A 17904-nucleotide genomic window follows, 5' to 3' on the forward strand; every position below is an offset into this window, starting at 1 on the left:
GAAATAACTGGACAATACCAAGTATAAATCACATTGTATGCAGTACATATTTGACTGGCTGTCAAATCATTTTGACTTTTTTTAAACCTATATTGTTACCATAATTTATACACCTAAAACATTGATTGTCAATTATTTCCCTTGCCCTCATATATAATGATTTCCTCCATTTTATGATATATTTATTAGTTAATAACGTATAATATACCCTAGTTTTATGTTGAAGGTCACTTATTGGTTAATTTACAAGGAAAGTCTCAAAATTTGAGAATCTGAAGTTCATTCATTTAATACAATACACTGATTTCATTTAGTTTAAAGGAAAACAAGAGTCCATACATAAAAGGAAAATGTGAAACAATAAATCCAAGTAACTTGTACTATGATTAATAATTTAAATTTAACCTAATAGTCTGTTATATACCGTAATTGATAGCGGAATTTGTACTTACAACCATTGTTATTGATATTGATTGATAGATGTGGGAGCCAAGAGTTTTTGTTGGCAATATTTCTGTCAAATATTAACCATTATTATAAAGTCTTGCATGGTTATTTTTGTTTGCAAGTTTAGCATTGCTGGCTTTTCTATAATGATAAAACTAGAAAACAATGGAAAAACATTGATAAGTCGTGTTTTTCCATGTATTAACTTTCTGGTGTTACTGGCTGTTCTGCAGTTATTGGCTGTCCTGCAGTTATTGGCTGCCCTGCAGTTATTGGCTGCCTTGTTATTGGCTCCCCTGCAATTATTGGCTCCTCTGCAAAGTCATGGTACTTTTTGACTGCATGATGTATATCTACTTGTAGTGTACCTCGCAACATGATCAATTCATATTTGTAACAAAAAAATAAGGATATATTTCTATGAACATCAAAACAAGCTCTCTTATAATAAATATATCCAAGATTGCGTTATTTCCTTTGGTGTGTATAATTTATCTTTTAATATAAATAGTTTGAAGGTGATCTAATATTAACTGATTTGTCTATTTTGTTTATCTTAAGAATCCTCTGGGTTGATCTTATAAATAAATATTTTTTATCCAAATATAGTTTATTATTTTTTTTTAGAGTTAACATTATAATGCGATTTTAGATAACTAAAGTAACTGATTAAGTTATAGATGTACTATGATTTATGAATGTAACAAGAAATAAGTAATACATTTATTATAAATGGAACCAATAATATCCTTCAGTTAAGATGGAAAAACAAAATTATAAAATATTCAAAACGTATATACCTCTAATAGCATGTATATTACTAACATTACAGCTGACACACTTCCACGCATGACTACTTCCACGTCTGCCTCTGCCGAACCTCAGCCCGAGAAACGAAACAAGCGACCCGATTCTTTAGAGAGAAATAAAAACGAAAACAAGCCTAGAATGGCACCGAGGGCGTCTGTTGAAAAAGTTGAACTAGATTTAATAGAGCCGGACGAAATCAGAGAAAAGTACGAGATTCGACCCAAATCAACCGAGGTTAAGAGACCGAAATTAAGAGAAATAGCTCGTACAAGTTCTAAAGAGGTTGTTCAATACACAGAGGTAGAGCAGAGGCAGACAGTTCTTGAAGGTGACCGAGTTGTAACGCAAGCAACTTTCGAGACTAGACCAATGGTGACTACGATACAGAAAGTTACGACCGTCCGAGATGAACACGGTATTTCTCGTCAAGGTAGTGATGAGATAACAAAATTCATAATAACATCATTACGTCATGCCATACCTAACCCATCACACTAAAAATTAGCCGGGGAAAAAAAAAATCGCACAATTCACCCTAGCATACTGCTCTTCATATCTATTCCTATCATTAAACAGTGATTCAGATCAGTTTACTTCTGGCAAATATCATACTCAAATATGAGACCAACAACAATCTCAAATAATTTCAAAAAAAAAATTGCAAAAAGCAAAAGATCAGACTGGAGTATAAAATAAGATATTGTATTGTTCATTTTTAGCTCACCTGTCACTTTGTGACAGGGTGAGCTTTTGTGATCGCTTTTCGTCCGGCGTCCGTCCGTCCGTCCGTCTGTCCGTCCGTCGTCCGTCCGTAAACTTTTACTTTAAATGACATCTCCTCATAAACCACTAAGCCAATTTCATCCAAACTTCACAGGAATGTTCCTTTGGTGGTCACCTTTAAAAATTGTTCAAAGAATTATATTCCATGCGGAACTCTGGTTGCCATGGCAACCGAAAGAAAAAACTTTAAATATCTTCTTTTAAAAAACCATAAGAGCTAGAGCTTAGATATTTGGCATGAAACATCTTCTAGTGAGTGTCTACCAAGTTTGTTCAAAAAAAGCCCTGGGGTCAAAATTGGCCCCGCCCCGGGGGGTCATTGATTTTCCCTATATGCATATAGTAAAAACTTAAAAAATCTTCTTTTAAAGAACCCAAAGAGCTAGAGCTAAGATATTTAGCATGAAACATGTTCTAATGGGTGTCTACCAAGTTTGTTCAAATAAAAGCCCTGGGGTCAAAATTGGCCCCGCCCCGGGGAGTCATTGATTTTCCCTATATGCATATAGTAAAAACTTAAAAAATCTTCTTTTAAAGAACTCAAAGAGCTATGGCTAAGATATTGAGCATTAAACATGTTCTAATAGGTGTCTACCAAGTTTGTTCAAATAAAAGCCCTGGGGTCAAAATTGGCCCGGCCCCAGGGGGTCATTGATTTTCCCTATATGTATATAGTAAAAACTTCAAAAATCTTCTTTAAGAGAACCAAAAGAGTTAGAGCTAAGATATTTAGCATGAAACATGTTCTAATAAGTGTCTACCAAGTTTGTTCAAATAAAAGCCCTGGGTCAAAATTGGCCCCGCCCCGGGGGTCATTTATTTTCCCTATATGCATATAGTAAAAACTTAAAAAATCTTCTTTTAAAGAACTCAAAGAGCTATGGCTAAGATATTTAGCATCAAACATGTTCTAATAGGTGTCTACCAAGTTTGTTCAAATAAAAGCCCTGGGGTCAAAATTGGCACCGCCCCGGGGGTCATTGATTTTCCTTATATGTGTACAGCAAAAACTTAAAAAATCTTCTTTGAAAAAAACCAAATAGCTAGAGTTAAGATATTAAGCATGAAACATCTTTTAGTGAGTGTCTACAAAGTTTTTTCAAATAAAAGACCTGGGGTCAAAATTGGCCCCGCCCCGGGGGTCATTGATTTTCTTTATATGCGTATAGCAAAAACTTAAAATCTTCTTTGAAAAAAACCAAATAGCTAGAGTTTAGATATTAAGCATGAAACATCTTCTAGTAAGTGTCTACAAAGTTTGTTCAAATAAAAGCCCTGGGGTCAAAACTGGCCCGGCCCCAGTGGTGTCATTGTTTTTAACTATATGTGTATAGTAAAAACTTTAAAAAAATCTTCTTTTAAAAAGCCCAATGAGGTAGAGCTTAGATGTTTAGCATGAAACATCTTCTTATGGGTGTCTACCAAGTTTGTGCAAATAAAAGCCCTTGGGTTAAATTGGCCCTGCAACGTTGGGGGGATGGGGGTTGGGGGGGGGCCTATATACAGGTGAGCGACCTCAGGGCCATCATGGCCCTCTTGTTACCAGTGTTTTGAAAAGTTTTGTTAACAGAAGAAAATTATATAAATAAATGATATCATATATGATTTAAATGATCTGAATTTGCTATGATAACAGAGATATACATGTAAATATACTCATTCATTCTCAACAGTCAGTTTCAGTCATTACCATACCATATACATATATATATATCTACCCAAGCTGCTGTGCTCGGTGCTGGAATATAGATCTTATATCTTATATAGCCACACTTATACTCACCATCTTTTATATATAATCAGCTTTCTATGATGTTTTACTTCTTTTATAAAGATGATTTTTATATGAAAATTGCTGTAATGTACGTTATCATTGTGCTCTGCAGTACACTAAACTGTTAAATTTTTATACTGCAAAGTATTAAGAAATATCAATTATTTAATGATAGTGCCATGTGGTTGCTATTGCGCTTTAAATTGTTTCAAATAAACCATGGTCAAGGAAATGTTTGCCATTAGCTGCTGTATTACATTGTGCTGTATTAAATTTCAATTTCACTGAAATCAGAGCAGTATTTAATCATGGTCAGTGAAATGCTTGCCAATGGATACTAAATTGCTATTGCTGCAAATTTAAATCTTCTAATGAGTTGGAGATGTATTTAGTCTTGTTCAGTTAATTGCTTACTTTTAGGTGCTATATTGCGCTTTGCTGCAAATTTCAGTTTTCTACTGAATTCAAAGCAGTATTTAATCACTGGCCGTGAATTGCTTGCCATTAGGTGCTAAATTGTGCTTTATGGAAATGTCTTCTTTGCATTTAATCATAGTCATGGTGATGAATCATAGGGATGAAGTTGGCTTTAAGCATTAAATTTATGCTGTACTGTAATCATGGTTAATAAATTGCTTACCTTTGGATGCTATATTGTGCTTTGCTGCAAATTTCAAACTCGCCGTGAATTGAAGATGTATTAAGTCTTGGTCAATAATACATGCCACTTGATTCTACTCAGTACATAGAAGTATTTAATCATAGACAAAACAGATTGGGATAGGACTTCTGCTTTGGTGGTGCTTATTTCAAGCATCTCATGAATTAGGAATAGTGTTTCATCATGGTCACTTTCATGTTCTTTTATGTTGCTGTAAAACATCAGTCACATGAAATCCAAGCAATAAGCGAGTATGAAAGTAGGCTTTCTTATTTTGGTCACCATTATTATGATACATGAATTAATCTCTCTTGCAGTATATTTCATAAAATCTGTGTCAAAGTCTAGATTATAGTTTATAGCAGAAACATTATCTAACATAAAACAGACTTTTGTCTTTTAGTGAATGATTAAGAAGCAAAATGTTTATTTCGGGGGTTTTAAATATAGACTTGTTTTGCTACTTTACTGTAGTGTGTTTGCTGGTGTTTTTGTTTGTGTTTGTGATTTTTCCTGACTTTAGCTTGTCTGCAAGTGCTTTGTTTTGAATATTTCAAATTTGTGTGTTTTTACAAGCCTTTACTTTTTATATGCCTGAAAAAATTTTCAGCGTATATTGTTATGCACCTGGTTGTCTGTCCAATCTGTATCTTTTAAACCAATGGAAGGAAAAAGAAAGTACAGGGCAGAAATTCTAACCATTATAAGATGATGTGCAGAGCTCAGGTTTGACCTTCCGTAGGTGAAGGTCAAGGTCATACTTTCGAAATTTTGTGTATAGTTTGTATCTTTTCAACCAATAGAAGCCAATTTGGCAGAAATCTATAATAGCAGAAAGCAAGAAAACTTCAATGCCCAGAGCTTATATATTTGGCATGTAGCATATAAAAACTGCTACCACTTGAGGGTCATTTAGTTTCATGAATACCTCTCCCCCTAATTGAAAGATTATTTTTATGCCCCCTCCATCTGTTCCTCTGTCCCACTTCATTTGTGTCCGGGCTGTAACTTTGTCATACATTGAGGGATTTTGAAGTAAATTGGCACAAATGTCTACCACATCAAGACAATGTGTTGCGTCCAAGAACAACCTCCCTACCTCAAAGGTCAAGGTCACACTATCATTTTGAAGTTTCACATTATCGCAATTAGAGTAAATAGGTACGGACTGTAACTTTGTCATGCATGGAAGGATTTTAAAATAACTTTACAACATCAAGACAATGCGTCGCATCTAATAATCATGTCCCTACCTCAAAGATCAAGGTCACACTACCATTTTAAAGTTCACTTTATATCACAATTAGAGCTTATAGGTACACACATTCGTGTCCGGGCTGTAACTTTGTCATGCGTCAAAGGATTTTTAAATATCTAGGCATAAATGTCTACCACATCAAGACGACATGTCGTGACTAAGACCCATGTCCCTACCTTCAAGGTCAAGGTCACACTTATAGTTTGAAGGTACTCATTCTCTCGAGAAGAGTTTGAAGATGCACATTCATGTCTGGACTGTAACTTTGTCATACATGGAAGGATTTTAAAATAACTTGGCACAAATGTCTACCACATCAAGACAATGTGTCGCGGCTAAGGCTCATTTCCATCTGTCCGTGTGTCCCCACTTAACACAATAATCGTGTCCAGACTGTAACTTTGTCATGCATTGGGGGATTTTGAAATAATTTGGCACAAATGTCTATCTCATAACAACATTTTGTCGCTTCCAAGAACAATGTTCCTTCTTCAAAGGTCAAGGTCACACTTTTATTTTAAAGGTTCATGCTATCACAATTAGAGATTACAGGTACAATAATACAAAGAACAATATTCAGCAATTAGTTACTTTCATTCTCTTTTCTTTTCATAATACCTGCATGCTTAAGAAACCTTTTCGGGGGCATTCGTCACTTGGGTGACAGCTCTTGTTTATTACTAAAACAAATTTTCTTTAGGGACTGTATATTGCTCAGCTTTGCAGTGCTCTGCTTTATACATTCAAAACTAAGGGTTTTTTTCCTTGAAAATTGTAAAAATTGAATATAGTTTTGCACAAGACTTATTTCTCTATAGAAAAAATAACAGTAAAGATGAGATGAGAGGGGTGTTGTAATGTTTGTACTTATCTGATGATTTAAATATAATAATTTCTAGAAGATCAGATTTGATTTTTTTACATTATTTATCCTGGCATTTTCCATTTCCAATATCCTTGATATGGCAGAATTGGGTGTTTCATCAAACAAAATATTTTTGAAATACAAAATAGTGAAAATATGCCTTGCTCAAATGTGTGAAATTCAAATTTATATTTTCGTTATTTAATTTAGTATTTATTTGATCAGCATAAAGGGATCACCTTGAATTGATCATGCCATTGCCAACAATGGTTAGTAAAAATGCAAAATTTGAAATCAATATTTTGATTGATGGAATGCCTTAGCTCTTGGAGGAAACCTGAAAACTTAACCTGAAGCCACAAGAACTTTGTATATATTTTATGTACTATTTTGCTTTTTTAACCAGTTTGAAACTTGCAAACAATAAGAAGAGCTATTGTACTCACTCCTGAGTCAGCCTACAAAATGTTTGTCCTTTTTTTTTTTGTCACATTATATGATATACTCATTTCTCAATGGATTTCAACCAAAGGCATACAGAATTAATGTCCCAAAGCTGGTGCATATTGTCAGGGCTTGGTTCGGTTTTTTTATATATGTAAGTCAACAAGGAATGCTTTTCTGTGCACAAAGTCTCAACATTTTTGAAGGGATTTAAAGCTACTTATACTATCGTAATCTGATTCATGTTCCAAATCATTTTGAAATAATCTTAATTTAGAAACACATCGTTAATAATACATGTACTTTTAGATTTTAACATTTTCTTGGTACACCTTATTAAGGATATCAGGTTACTTTATTGTGGTTTTAAGAAATGATAATGGTTAGAAATGAATTAACCAGGTGCAAATCTGGAGCTATAGGTTCCATGTAACAATTTTGTTCATGAATGTTGAAACCATGTGACAATTGCATAGGGGCTGTTAAAAAAAACTTGAAACATGGGGCAGTGCATGGGTCTTTTTACTTGCTGGAAGTGGGTAATTATAAATCTGTAGAAATCATATCTTTGATTGAATATTGAATCAGTTTGATTTAGTTTTGCATGCAAAAATCATAGAAATAGCTTATATTTTGAAATGATTTAATTTTCTTGCTTAAATGTTTTAAACACTTTTTATAGTTGTATGAGGAAAATCTCTAGTGACAGAATGTTGTGATACTACTTTCTTGATAATGAAAAATTTAGTATTTAGCTTAATAAATTATATGTGCAGAGGTACTGACAAAATGGTACTTTCTATATTGAATTTAACAGTGGTTTGTTCTTTATTTATTTACAGAGAATGCAGTTGATGTTCCGCAGTCTACTGCTGAGGTTGTACAGAGTCCCACAGTAAAGACCCCTGTTAAAGCAGAAGAAGATACCATCGTGGCGGAAGAAATGACGCAGGTCAAGTCATCAAATGTTGAGGGTGCCCGTCCTGACACATTTAAACAAAATGGTGGCATACCAATAATTGTCACAACTGAAGTCGGTGACGCACCCATGGACGATTCTAGCTTGCCTTACAATCCGGAAGATACTGTCTACGATCATGAAGATGATGATAAAGTTGCTAAAAGTTTAGAAGAACAAGTCATTGAATTGGAAAAAGAATTTCAACAAATGCAAGAGAGAAATCATGTTGATAACGTGGCGGAAGATAAAGTGAAACCAACATCTCAAAATAATCTGGAAACCAATCCAAAGGACACAAAAACTGTTGAAACCAAGAAAGGTCGTTGCTCATGTGGAAAAATATTTGCTTTCACTTTCTTTTCATTGTTTTTGACCTTAACTGTGTCAGCATGTGTGGTTATGTTCTCGGACATTGATCATCCTGTAATGAACGAGGCCCGTGCACGTTTAACCTTCCTCGAGCCTACCAGAGATTTCATCCTCGATAAATATCACGAGCTTGTCAACAAGTTGTAAATATCTGACTCAATCAGGATAATTATTTTTTACAAAAATATGGTTGATATTCATAACTAGAGAATCTGAGATAAAAGCATATCCAATTAGATTTATAAGTGTGTATTCAGTTAGAAATAATCAATAGAACAGAGCAGAAACTCGGAAACCCAGGTGTTCATGTTGAACAATAAACTATTATTAATCATGGTGATCATTTGTTCAACATTGAAGCAAAATATTGCATTGATAATATGTGTACTTTAATTTTAGTCGGAAATATTTAAGTATTTTTATAGCAATTAATCAAGAGGGACCAACATTACTTGTATTTGATAGAAATTTGGTAATAAAAAAGCCTGTGACCATTGTCACCAATGAAGAAAGATCATTACTAGCAGTAAGAATGGCGAAGGATGTATTTCGGAGTTTCAGCACTGTTCTAATTATAGCTTTCATCAGTTGTGTTGCAGGCTTGCATGTTTATATGTGTCTTTTATTTAAAGGTGGTTGTTGACTTGTTTTAGGTGGCGGACTCGAAATTACTAAAGGCCAACTTTTGTTCAATTGTGTATTCTCTTAACATTAAATTTTAGAATCGCTTAGTGCATAATTGACTGTATAAAACCATCTTTTTTTACATCATGTATATTAAACAAACTGAAGATGATAGGAAGCTTGATTTATTGAACAGTTATTATTACAAGTCACGGGGAAATATTCCTCTTTTGTCTTAAGCCAGATTTGTATTTATTTCTTCCAAAGTTTGTATGTCGTTTATAATATAAACGCCATTCATTGTTTTAAGATTTTTATCTTTGGAAATATATGTTGTTAATTAGAAAGGTTGTACATTGGATATGTAGGGGCAGCTATGTAGAAGTGATGTCAAGTCTGTTTAATAAGTAAAATTTTTGTTAGGATGTAAATGATCATTGATAATAGATGTTTCTATAAACAGGGTAAAACACCACAAAATGTTTGAGAACTGAAACAAGTTTTCATGAGTTAAGTTGTGTTCAGATTATCTCTTTAATAAGTTTGACTAAAACATGTTTGACTTAGGCATTAGTTTGGGTTATGCAGAGGATTTGCTGTAAATATTTAACATAAGCGATGTTTGTGTTTAAAACATAAGTTTATGCTAAGCATAGGTATAACTTGAAATGATTTATGTGTTTGAGAAATATTTTAAGCAGCAGTAATTTCTCTTCTGAAAGAAAAAAAGACATGTTATTAGTTCAACTTTCTCTTACATTCGTTTATTTCTTGGATCAGGTCGGATAAATGTACTGCTGTTCATTTATCTTTTAGCACAAAAATCTATTTTTGTTGATTTACCATCACATTATACTTCTTTTTCCCGTTGTTTTTGGTGATGATTATTTTGATTAATGTTTATTTACTAGAAAAATTTAAAAATTGAAAATGAGGTTTGAAACTACCTTTTAAGAATTTGAAATATTTTGTAACATTAAAAAGAATATATAATAGTACATTTTTTGTGATCAGTTTAAGAAGAAAACTGGAAATGATAATCAGTGTATGAATGTATATTTTGATTGGTTGTTTTAAATTCAAAATCGACCAATGAAATTATTGCATTTAAAAGACTGGTTCCCAGTTTCAGTGAACATGTTGTGTAGGATATTATTTTTTTCTTCTCACAAGCATGCTGCTCTTCAAGATTTTTTTCTTTCGCTATAGTCTTGCCTTCGCTTTGTAGACTTACTTGAAGAGATAAGTTTGTTCTGAACACATTGAGTGCTGGAAGTTATGATAGAGTTGTCTTTCTTAACCCCAGAATGGTTCCAAATATTACACTTCAATAGTTTGCTTGCAATATTAGAAATAGCTTTTAGTTGCTTCCTTCTGTTTTCATCTGGGTGTAATTTTAAAGAAAAGTCACCGGTAATATGGTGTAAAAAACTTATTATTCCCTATCAGGGAAGATTGCTATTCCAATCAATGTCTGCAAGTGTTGATGTGTTAAAAAAAAAACATGTACTTTCTATCATCAGATTCTACTTTGTACCTTTTGTACTAAAAGGTCATTCTGTAACATCTAAGTAACATGTAGAAATCTAGTGATTAGTATTTATTACTAAAAAAAAATTTAAAAAAAAATTCTTTGTTGTCAGTAAAATTAACTATATGGACATGGTGCAAAAATGTCATTATTTGATTGCCTGTTAAACAGGAGAAGAGTTCTATAATATAACAGAATGATTTCTGTGTGAATGTTTACATATAGTGTGGTAGTTTCATTCCATCATACTCTCAGTTAGCAAAACCATATCTTATGTTTGTATTATTTGCTTTTTTTCAGATTTAGATTTTTGTTTGTATTTTTTATACACTGTTGATTTTGTAAAGGTTGTTTTTTGTTTTGTAGTCATACTTGTACATTGTTGTTTTTATTACTTTTTTTACATTATGTCTTATTATTACTGTATACTGGTACAAATATCACAAATTTATTTATACTCCAGTTGCAATATTCATGTAAGTAGTGATAGTTTATCCACTGTGTGTAGCCTGTTACAATGATATGTGGTATAAACAGTAGTTTTTCCACTGTGTGTAACCTGTTTCACTAATATGCGGTATAAACAGTGATTGCATCCAGAAACTTCTTGTGTATTTGCAAGAGAAAATTACTTCTGTTTAAGACTACCAATTATTGTTTGTACTGCAAGTCATTGTGAACAGTTAGACACAGTGGTTTTATTTTTGTTTGCTTTGTTTAGCTCTGTGTATTATAACAGCCTCTATAATGTAATGTATCTTTAAACAAGAACTTAACTTTTGTTGTCTTCTAAATTTGACCTAGAATTCTGTCATTTATTTTCTGTGAACTAGACTTAGATGACGATCAAAATGGTGAATCTCTCAAATTTGTTAAGAATTTGTAGACAACACTATCAATTGATATGCCTAAGAATGTAAGTGAATTGAAGTGGTTCTTGGTAATAAAGGAAATTAGATTAAAAACAAGTTCCATATCTGTTTAATTTATTCTTTGTTTTTAATTGCGAAAAAAACAGCAGGGTTTTGGAGATAGCTTAGATTTTGAGGAGAAAATTTGTTGTAAACATAAGAGATACAATTGGCTGCCCTAGACTGTAAATGTACAACCTTGATACATCTTATTCTGCAAAGTTATATTTCTGTAAACCAGTCAGAAAATACAGCCTTTCTATTGGTCTGTTTGTTTTAAATGCACCAATCAAATGCTGATATTTTCAGACTGGTCCCTCTGTAGCTTATATTCCTATTGCTTGTATGATATGTTGATTGTGAAATATCTGTGTCACAGTCCAGACTGAATATTATATACATTTATGCATGTACTATGATTTCACATACATAACACATACATATCATTTTATATAATATGCAAGGTTATCTTTTAATGCCATAGGTTAACTCTCTTTCTTCATGCACATTTTACCATGAACAGTAAATTATAAAATGTCAACTTTCTGCATTGTTTATAAAAAAGAAATGTGTTTATTATTCAAAAGAACATTTTACACATTTTAACTGATAAATATTGTTATAATTTATTTATTGAATATATTTAATGAAATCTTTTTTTTTACAAATTAAGAAGTAGTATATAATTTAATTGATATTGTTTCTTTTACAACTGAAGGTTTTAACTTGAATCAAAACAAGATTGGAAATTAAGAATACAGAGTAATGGCCTTCAAAGAATGATAATAAATGTTATCAGTCAGAATGGATGAGAAATTGAACATATTGTACTGTGACATTTTAAAAGAATTTTGCATATTAAAAGCCTTACTGCATACATCATTCATTGGTCATGGATTAAAGTAATTAGCCTCAAGTTGCATAATGCTGCTTCTAGTTTCCATTTTAAATGTTATTCATATACAATAATTATATGAGCCTCATCACGACAAAACCAACATAATGGGTTTGCGACCAGCATGGATCCAGACCAGCCTGTGCATCCGCGCAGTCTGATCAGGATCCATGTTGTTTGCTTACAAACTCTATAACTATAACAAGTAGAGAAACTGATAGCGAACAGCATGGATCCTGATCAGACTGCGCGGATGCGCAGGCTGGTCTGGATCCATGCTGGTCGCAAATGCATTATGTTGGTTTTGTCATGACGTGGCTCATTTATAAAGAAAATTGATTATTCCCCGTAAAACATTTTTATAATAAAATTATTAAATATATTTAATAGTAATAAAAAAAAGATATAATGATTAAAATACAATATAATCTTTACTGTTTATTTTAATAAATTGGCTGTTGGTGTATATTCTTTGTACAGTTTTGTATATTTTGATTACCTTTAAGTATATATAATACTGTAGTAATGGATATTGTGGATGGGAATTGGACATTCTATTGCATGTACTTGCATGTTAGAAGATACCACCTACTGAAACCACAAGCTCATTGCTTTTAATTCTACCTTGTGAAGCATGATAATTTAAAGATACCAGTGAAATTATTTTATTGTCCAAACTGTTAAATTAATCATAATGCATAATAAAACTTTGAGGGAAATGAAATAATAACTAGATGTTTAACAAAACCAAAGTTATTTTTATCTTTGTATTTTGTCCAAATCACACCTTAGCCGGTTTATTTGAAGGTGGTTTTACTTCACTGTTTAAAATATGTCTGTTTTCTTTATACACTAGATTATTTTCTACAAGTTAAGTCCCTCTTTTAAACTGTTGAAAAAGCATGTGTTCCCTTATTTTATGTCTCAAATACGAGGTAATGAATGTGAAAACATGTGTTACTTTGTACATGTAAGAATAGCATGTATTTACCAGTACTTTTATCAAGGTTTATATATTACTGTTTTGTACCTGTAACATAAGCTTACAAAAAGTTATCTAAGCTCTATGACTGTGAAACCCTAAAGCTTAACATGTATAAACCAATTGGCCAGACCTGGGACTTATTTTAAACATATTTCCACTTCTAGGACTTACTTTATATATAGATAAATTTATAATAATTTATAAAAAAAAATTATTACATAATCATTGGGTATAATAGTATAACAGATGAAATGAGCCGTGTCACGACAAAACCAACATAATGGGTTTGCGACCAGCATGGATCAATGCTGGTTATGTTGGTTTTGTCGTGACGCAGCTCAAATGGAATTTAGGAGAATACATTTTTGTGTTACCATGGTAAAGATAATCTAGCACATAAATCACAGTAATCACTATGCCAAAATTGTATACAGTTTAAATTCAATTTTTTGTGGTCAGTTTATATTTTACTGTTAAAAATGGACAAACTTTAAGACTTGATTTTTGTTAAAAGTTTCTTGAGTTATCGGAGAAACATACTGTCATAGTAAATAGTTTTAAATACAAATATTATGAATTTATCATTACCTTAGTTTTTACAGAAGTTTGTAGAGAAATAAAGATAGAAATTGTACATAAATAAGAGAAAAACAGATTTTTAAAGAAATATTTCTAGTTTTTATAAAACTGTACACAATAAAACCAGAAAGGTAAATCATATTTTAGCTGTATTGTAAGCCATTTTGCTTTTCTCTGGAAGAAACCCGTTTAACTTTTACATAAAATTATGGTGAATTAATTATACTTTGTCAGGTTGTTCATTTATTGTTCAATATAAACATTGATTGATTGAGAAATTGTAAAAATCATGAAATTTATTCTCAAACTTAATATGTCATTGCTGAGAAAATATGATTTTTTTGTGAATTATTTCTGGAGCTGACACAACAGTTATTTTTTTTGTTTTGCCTTTATTTTGTATGTATTATATACATTATATTATGCTTTTTCTGTAGAGGTATTAGTTCCCAACATGATTTACTCATTTACATTATATAACTGGGCATGACTCATTTATTATGTTTTAACGTAGCGATAAAAAGCTTATGTTACTTATAAAAGAGGTAAAGAATAAAAATAAATGCACAGAAAATGGTTATTTTGTTCTTGTCCTTTATAATTAATTAGAACTAAAAGCAAGTATTCATTTAAACATCTGCTGTTAGGATACAATGACTGATATACAAAAACCTTGTGCTATGAATCTCATTTTGCTCATGATTATTTCATGACCCTTGGACATTTTTATGGAAATGGGTGATCCCTAAGAAGCAGTGACAACTGAATATGAGCATCCGCGCAGTCTGATCAGGATCCATGCTGTTCGCTTACCAACCCTATTACAAGTAGAGAAACTGATAGCGAACAGCATGGATCCTGATCAGACTGCCCGGATGCGCAGGCTGGTCTGGATCCATGCTGGTCGCAAACGCATTATGTTGGTTTTGTCATGACGCGGCTCATATGAAAATTCCTCATGAAAGGTCATGTAAAATACAACATCTCACATCCCCTAGCACTGGCTTTTAGTGGTACTCCATCTTCAACACTTTACTATTGCTGGAATCAATAATCCTTAAGGACCAGAAAAATACAGCAACACTGGAGTGAAGGACCAATTTTCTACAACTGTCATATGACTTGAACATATTTCATGTAGTTTAATTAATTAGAAATATAGTTTTCCTGTTGGGGTAACACTAGGTTGTACAGGATTTATTGTCCTTCCACCTGTGAAAGCTGGAATATTACTATATGACCTTGATAGTGCTAACATGACTTGAAAGTACATGTTTAGGTCATCGATATATAATAAATATTTTTATATAAAACCTTTGAAACGTTTTTTGAAACAATAAACTCTCCTGTATTACAATAGGTACAATGCCAAGAGCTTAGATATTTGGAATTTTAAATGTTTGGAAGGTTTAGGGCACTTCCATTGCCTTAAATAGCAGAATTTCTCCATCAAAATATTTCTACCTTGTACCTTAAAATGAATTAAAGAGAAAAAATTATGTTTAAAAAACAAAATTTTGTTGCTCTTTAAGGTAGTTAAGTATATACATTGTCCCATATAAGTATATAAATTGTAGAACTAGGAAATCTATCAATCAAACCTAAGAAGACACTATTTTTATTTTGAAAAGAATTTCTCTAATAAAAGACATTTGGTTGGAAAATTCAGTAAATAAATATAGATTAATATAACAAGAAATTAATTTCTATTTACTTTAATGTATATAAATTGTAAATGTACATGAAAGTTCAGATTTATATGTACATGACATCTGTATTCATGATCAAGGTACGCGATTGGGTCATAGGCAGGAAAAACCATCGCCAACCATTAGTTACTGAAGAACTTCAAAAATAAAATTGTGTTGGTTGTCTTGACCTCAATTGAGACTATCTGCACTCATTGGCTCGTAAAAGGTTGATTTCTTCCAGTCCCAGGCAATGTTACCTAGTACATCTCTAATAGCCTTTTCTTGTACAGATTCTGCAATGCTCTTATCAGGCAAATCTTCTTTCACAGCCCTGTCAGATTTAATATCTTTCTGACTATCTTGTAGACTTCTTTGTTTCATTGGGAACCACCAGTCAAAATCAGAAGAGAGTCTTGCATGGTCATTTTCACTTTCATCTCTTTGTTTTAAACCTCTTTCAGACTTCTGAAGCATTTCCTGTTTAAATGGGAACCAGTCAAAATGTGCTAATTGTGTTTCTCCGACATCTTTCTTCAGTTTTCCCATTAAACTAGGTTTCAAGTTTCTGACATCAAGTGATTTCAAACCTAAAATGCTTTCAGCTATTCTGTCTATTCCCTTCATGTGCTGGTCACGTTTTAACATTAGACCCCGTTTGATATTATTGTTAAAGTCTCTTGCCTTCATAGAAGCTATTTTCTTAGCATTTTGTCCAAGTTGACCCAAAAGCTGATCTTTTTTCAACAACAATCGGTTTTGTAATTCCCTTTTATTGGAAGCCAGCACACCAAAAACCTTCTTAAAAGCATCCTCTGAATCTCTTACATTGTCAGACATCAGATTTTCTTTCAGAACTCTCCTTTTCAATGACACTGTATCCATCAAACTTTGAGCTTTGTCAGCCATTTGCTTGATTGCCCCCTGTATTGCAGCTGCAGATTCTGGTTGACTGTCTCTCTTCATTTCTAAGTTCAAGCCATTCAGCTTATCAGTAAGTTCCTTGAACGATTTAAGGGCTCTACTATTTACTGCTGATGCAGGATCATGTATTGGCAGTCCGCTGACACCAATAAATGTCAACATTATCAGGTTTAGTACCAGCCTCATGTCTGCTTTAATACCAGCTAGTCTAGAAAATAAAGTTTAAATACTGTTCTAGCAATATGTTAAATTATTGCCTACAAAGAACAAAAAGAAAATCATTTCCTTAAACTTTTTAACCTAAATTTAAATAACAAGTAATAGCTTTTCAAAAATAAAAGATAAATCTATTTTATTTGTTTCAGTGATGAAGCAAGAAAATTTTTTTTTTCTCATATGGCAAAATGTCATAAATAATGAAATTAATGATATTTCAAATAGTAAAGATGATATTGCATATTTTCTAAATTCGCTGTTTGGTTTTATGCTTTCAAAGTTAGTGGTTCTTAAACAATAAAAAAGCAAAAAAATATCAATAATGACCACAGGATCTAAACAAATTTATGTCCTTTGATTACTAGAAGTTTAATAAAACTGGTTTAGATGTCTTGAAAAATGCATCCTATAACAACATCCAAAATTAAGAAATTTATTTATACAACACCTTGATATCAAGTTTAAGATAATACAAAAAATGAAGCTTACTTGTATTTATACAACATGTAGTAAAGAAATATTACTTAATAAAATTTATTTCAAAATGTGAAATGCAAAAGAAAACTTGCCTATACAAATATCCTAGGAACTATGATGTTAAGCTGATGTCTCAGTGACAGCTCAAAGCCAAGTATTATAATAGGCAATTTCATTACTTAAACAGTTATCTCTAACATGCATATTCAAACTGACCTTTCTAGAAAATTGTTTGAAATTACAGGAAATCATCCATTCTCTTCCCTATTTTTCTCATTTTGGACAATTTGTTGGAAGATAAATAAACATAAATTGTTGTCAACTACGGTCATTATCTCTATCATTGTCGAGGTGAAACAATTGAGATGATTGGGTAATTGATGGTAATCATCTATCCTAGCCTCTCTATAAACTTTGTCATCTGATTATATTTAATTTCAGTGACATTTCATTTTCTACAGGCAGTTACAAAATAAAATTCCATGTACATGTATATCACAGTGCATGTACATGTATAATGAGCTCAACCTGACTGCATAATGCATAGCGTTATTTAGGAGCAGATTTAAATCAGATTGGTTTCGTTGTTTTCTTATGGTTAAAAAAAACATTTTCACAAAAAATCTCCAAAATGAAATACATGTATAATAATAGACATGTGTATTGTTTTCACTGAAATGTAATAACAACATAACATGTACA

The 17904-nt window shown here is 32.1% G+C and overlaps 2 protein-coding genes across 3 annotated transcripts in view; one reads left to right on the forward strand and one right to left on the reverse strand.

Annotated features, from left to right (window-relative positions):
• LOC132754509 (FERM domain-containing protein 5-like) overlaps positions 1–14475 on the forward strand; it is a 106311-nt gene extending 91836 nt beyond the window's left edge. The window contains exons 15-16 of the mRNA XM_060745152.1: positions 1280–1687; positions 7885–14475. Coding sequence (XP_060601135.1) covers positions 1280–1687; positions 7885–8519 — 1043 coding nt within the window. The 3' untranslated portion in view covers positions 8520–14475. The remainder of the gene's footprint in view (positions 1–1279; positions 1688–7884) is intronic.
• Positions 14476–15596: 1121 nt separating this feature from the next.
• On the reverse strand, positions 15597–17432 carry LOC132754830 (uncharacterized). Of its 2 annotated transcripts, none has more exons than XM_060745562.1 (2): positions 17295–17432; positions 15597–16717 (listed from the first exon to the last, which is right to left on the reverse strand). In XM_060745562.1, exon 2 carries the CDS (start codon positions 16693–16695, stop codon positions 15778–15780), a length of 918 nt encoding a protein of 305 aa, XP_060601545.1. In that variant the 5' UTR covers positions 16696–16717; positions 17295–17432; the 3' UTR covers positions 15597–15777. The 2 variants fall into 2 exon arrangements, with proteins under 2 accessions (XP_060601545.1, XP_060601536.1); XM_060745553.1 differs by lacking the exon at positions 17295–17432 and adding an exon at positions 17215–17246.
• Positions 17433–17904: the final 472 nt, after the last annotated feature.

This window comes from Ruditapes philippinarum, unplaced genomic scaffold, assembly GCF_026571515.1.
Source record: "Ruditapes philippinarum isolate M1 unplaced genomic scaffold, ASM2657151v2 ctg134_1_1_1_1, whole genome shotgun sequence".
NCBI classification, from domain to species: domain Eukaryota; kingdom Metazoa; phylum Mollusca; class Bivalvia; order Venerida; family Veneridae; genus Ruditapes; species Ruditapes philippinarum.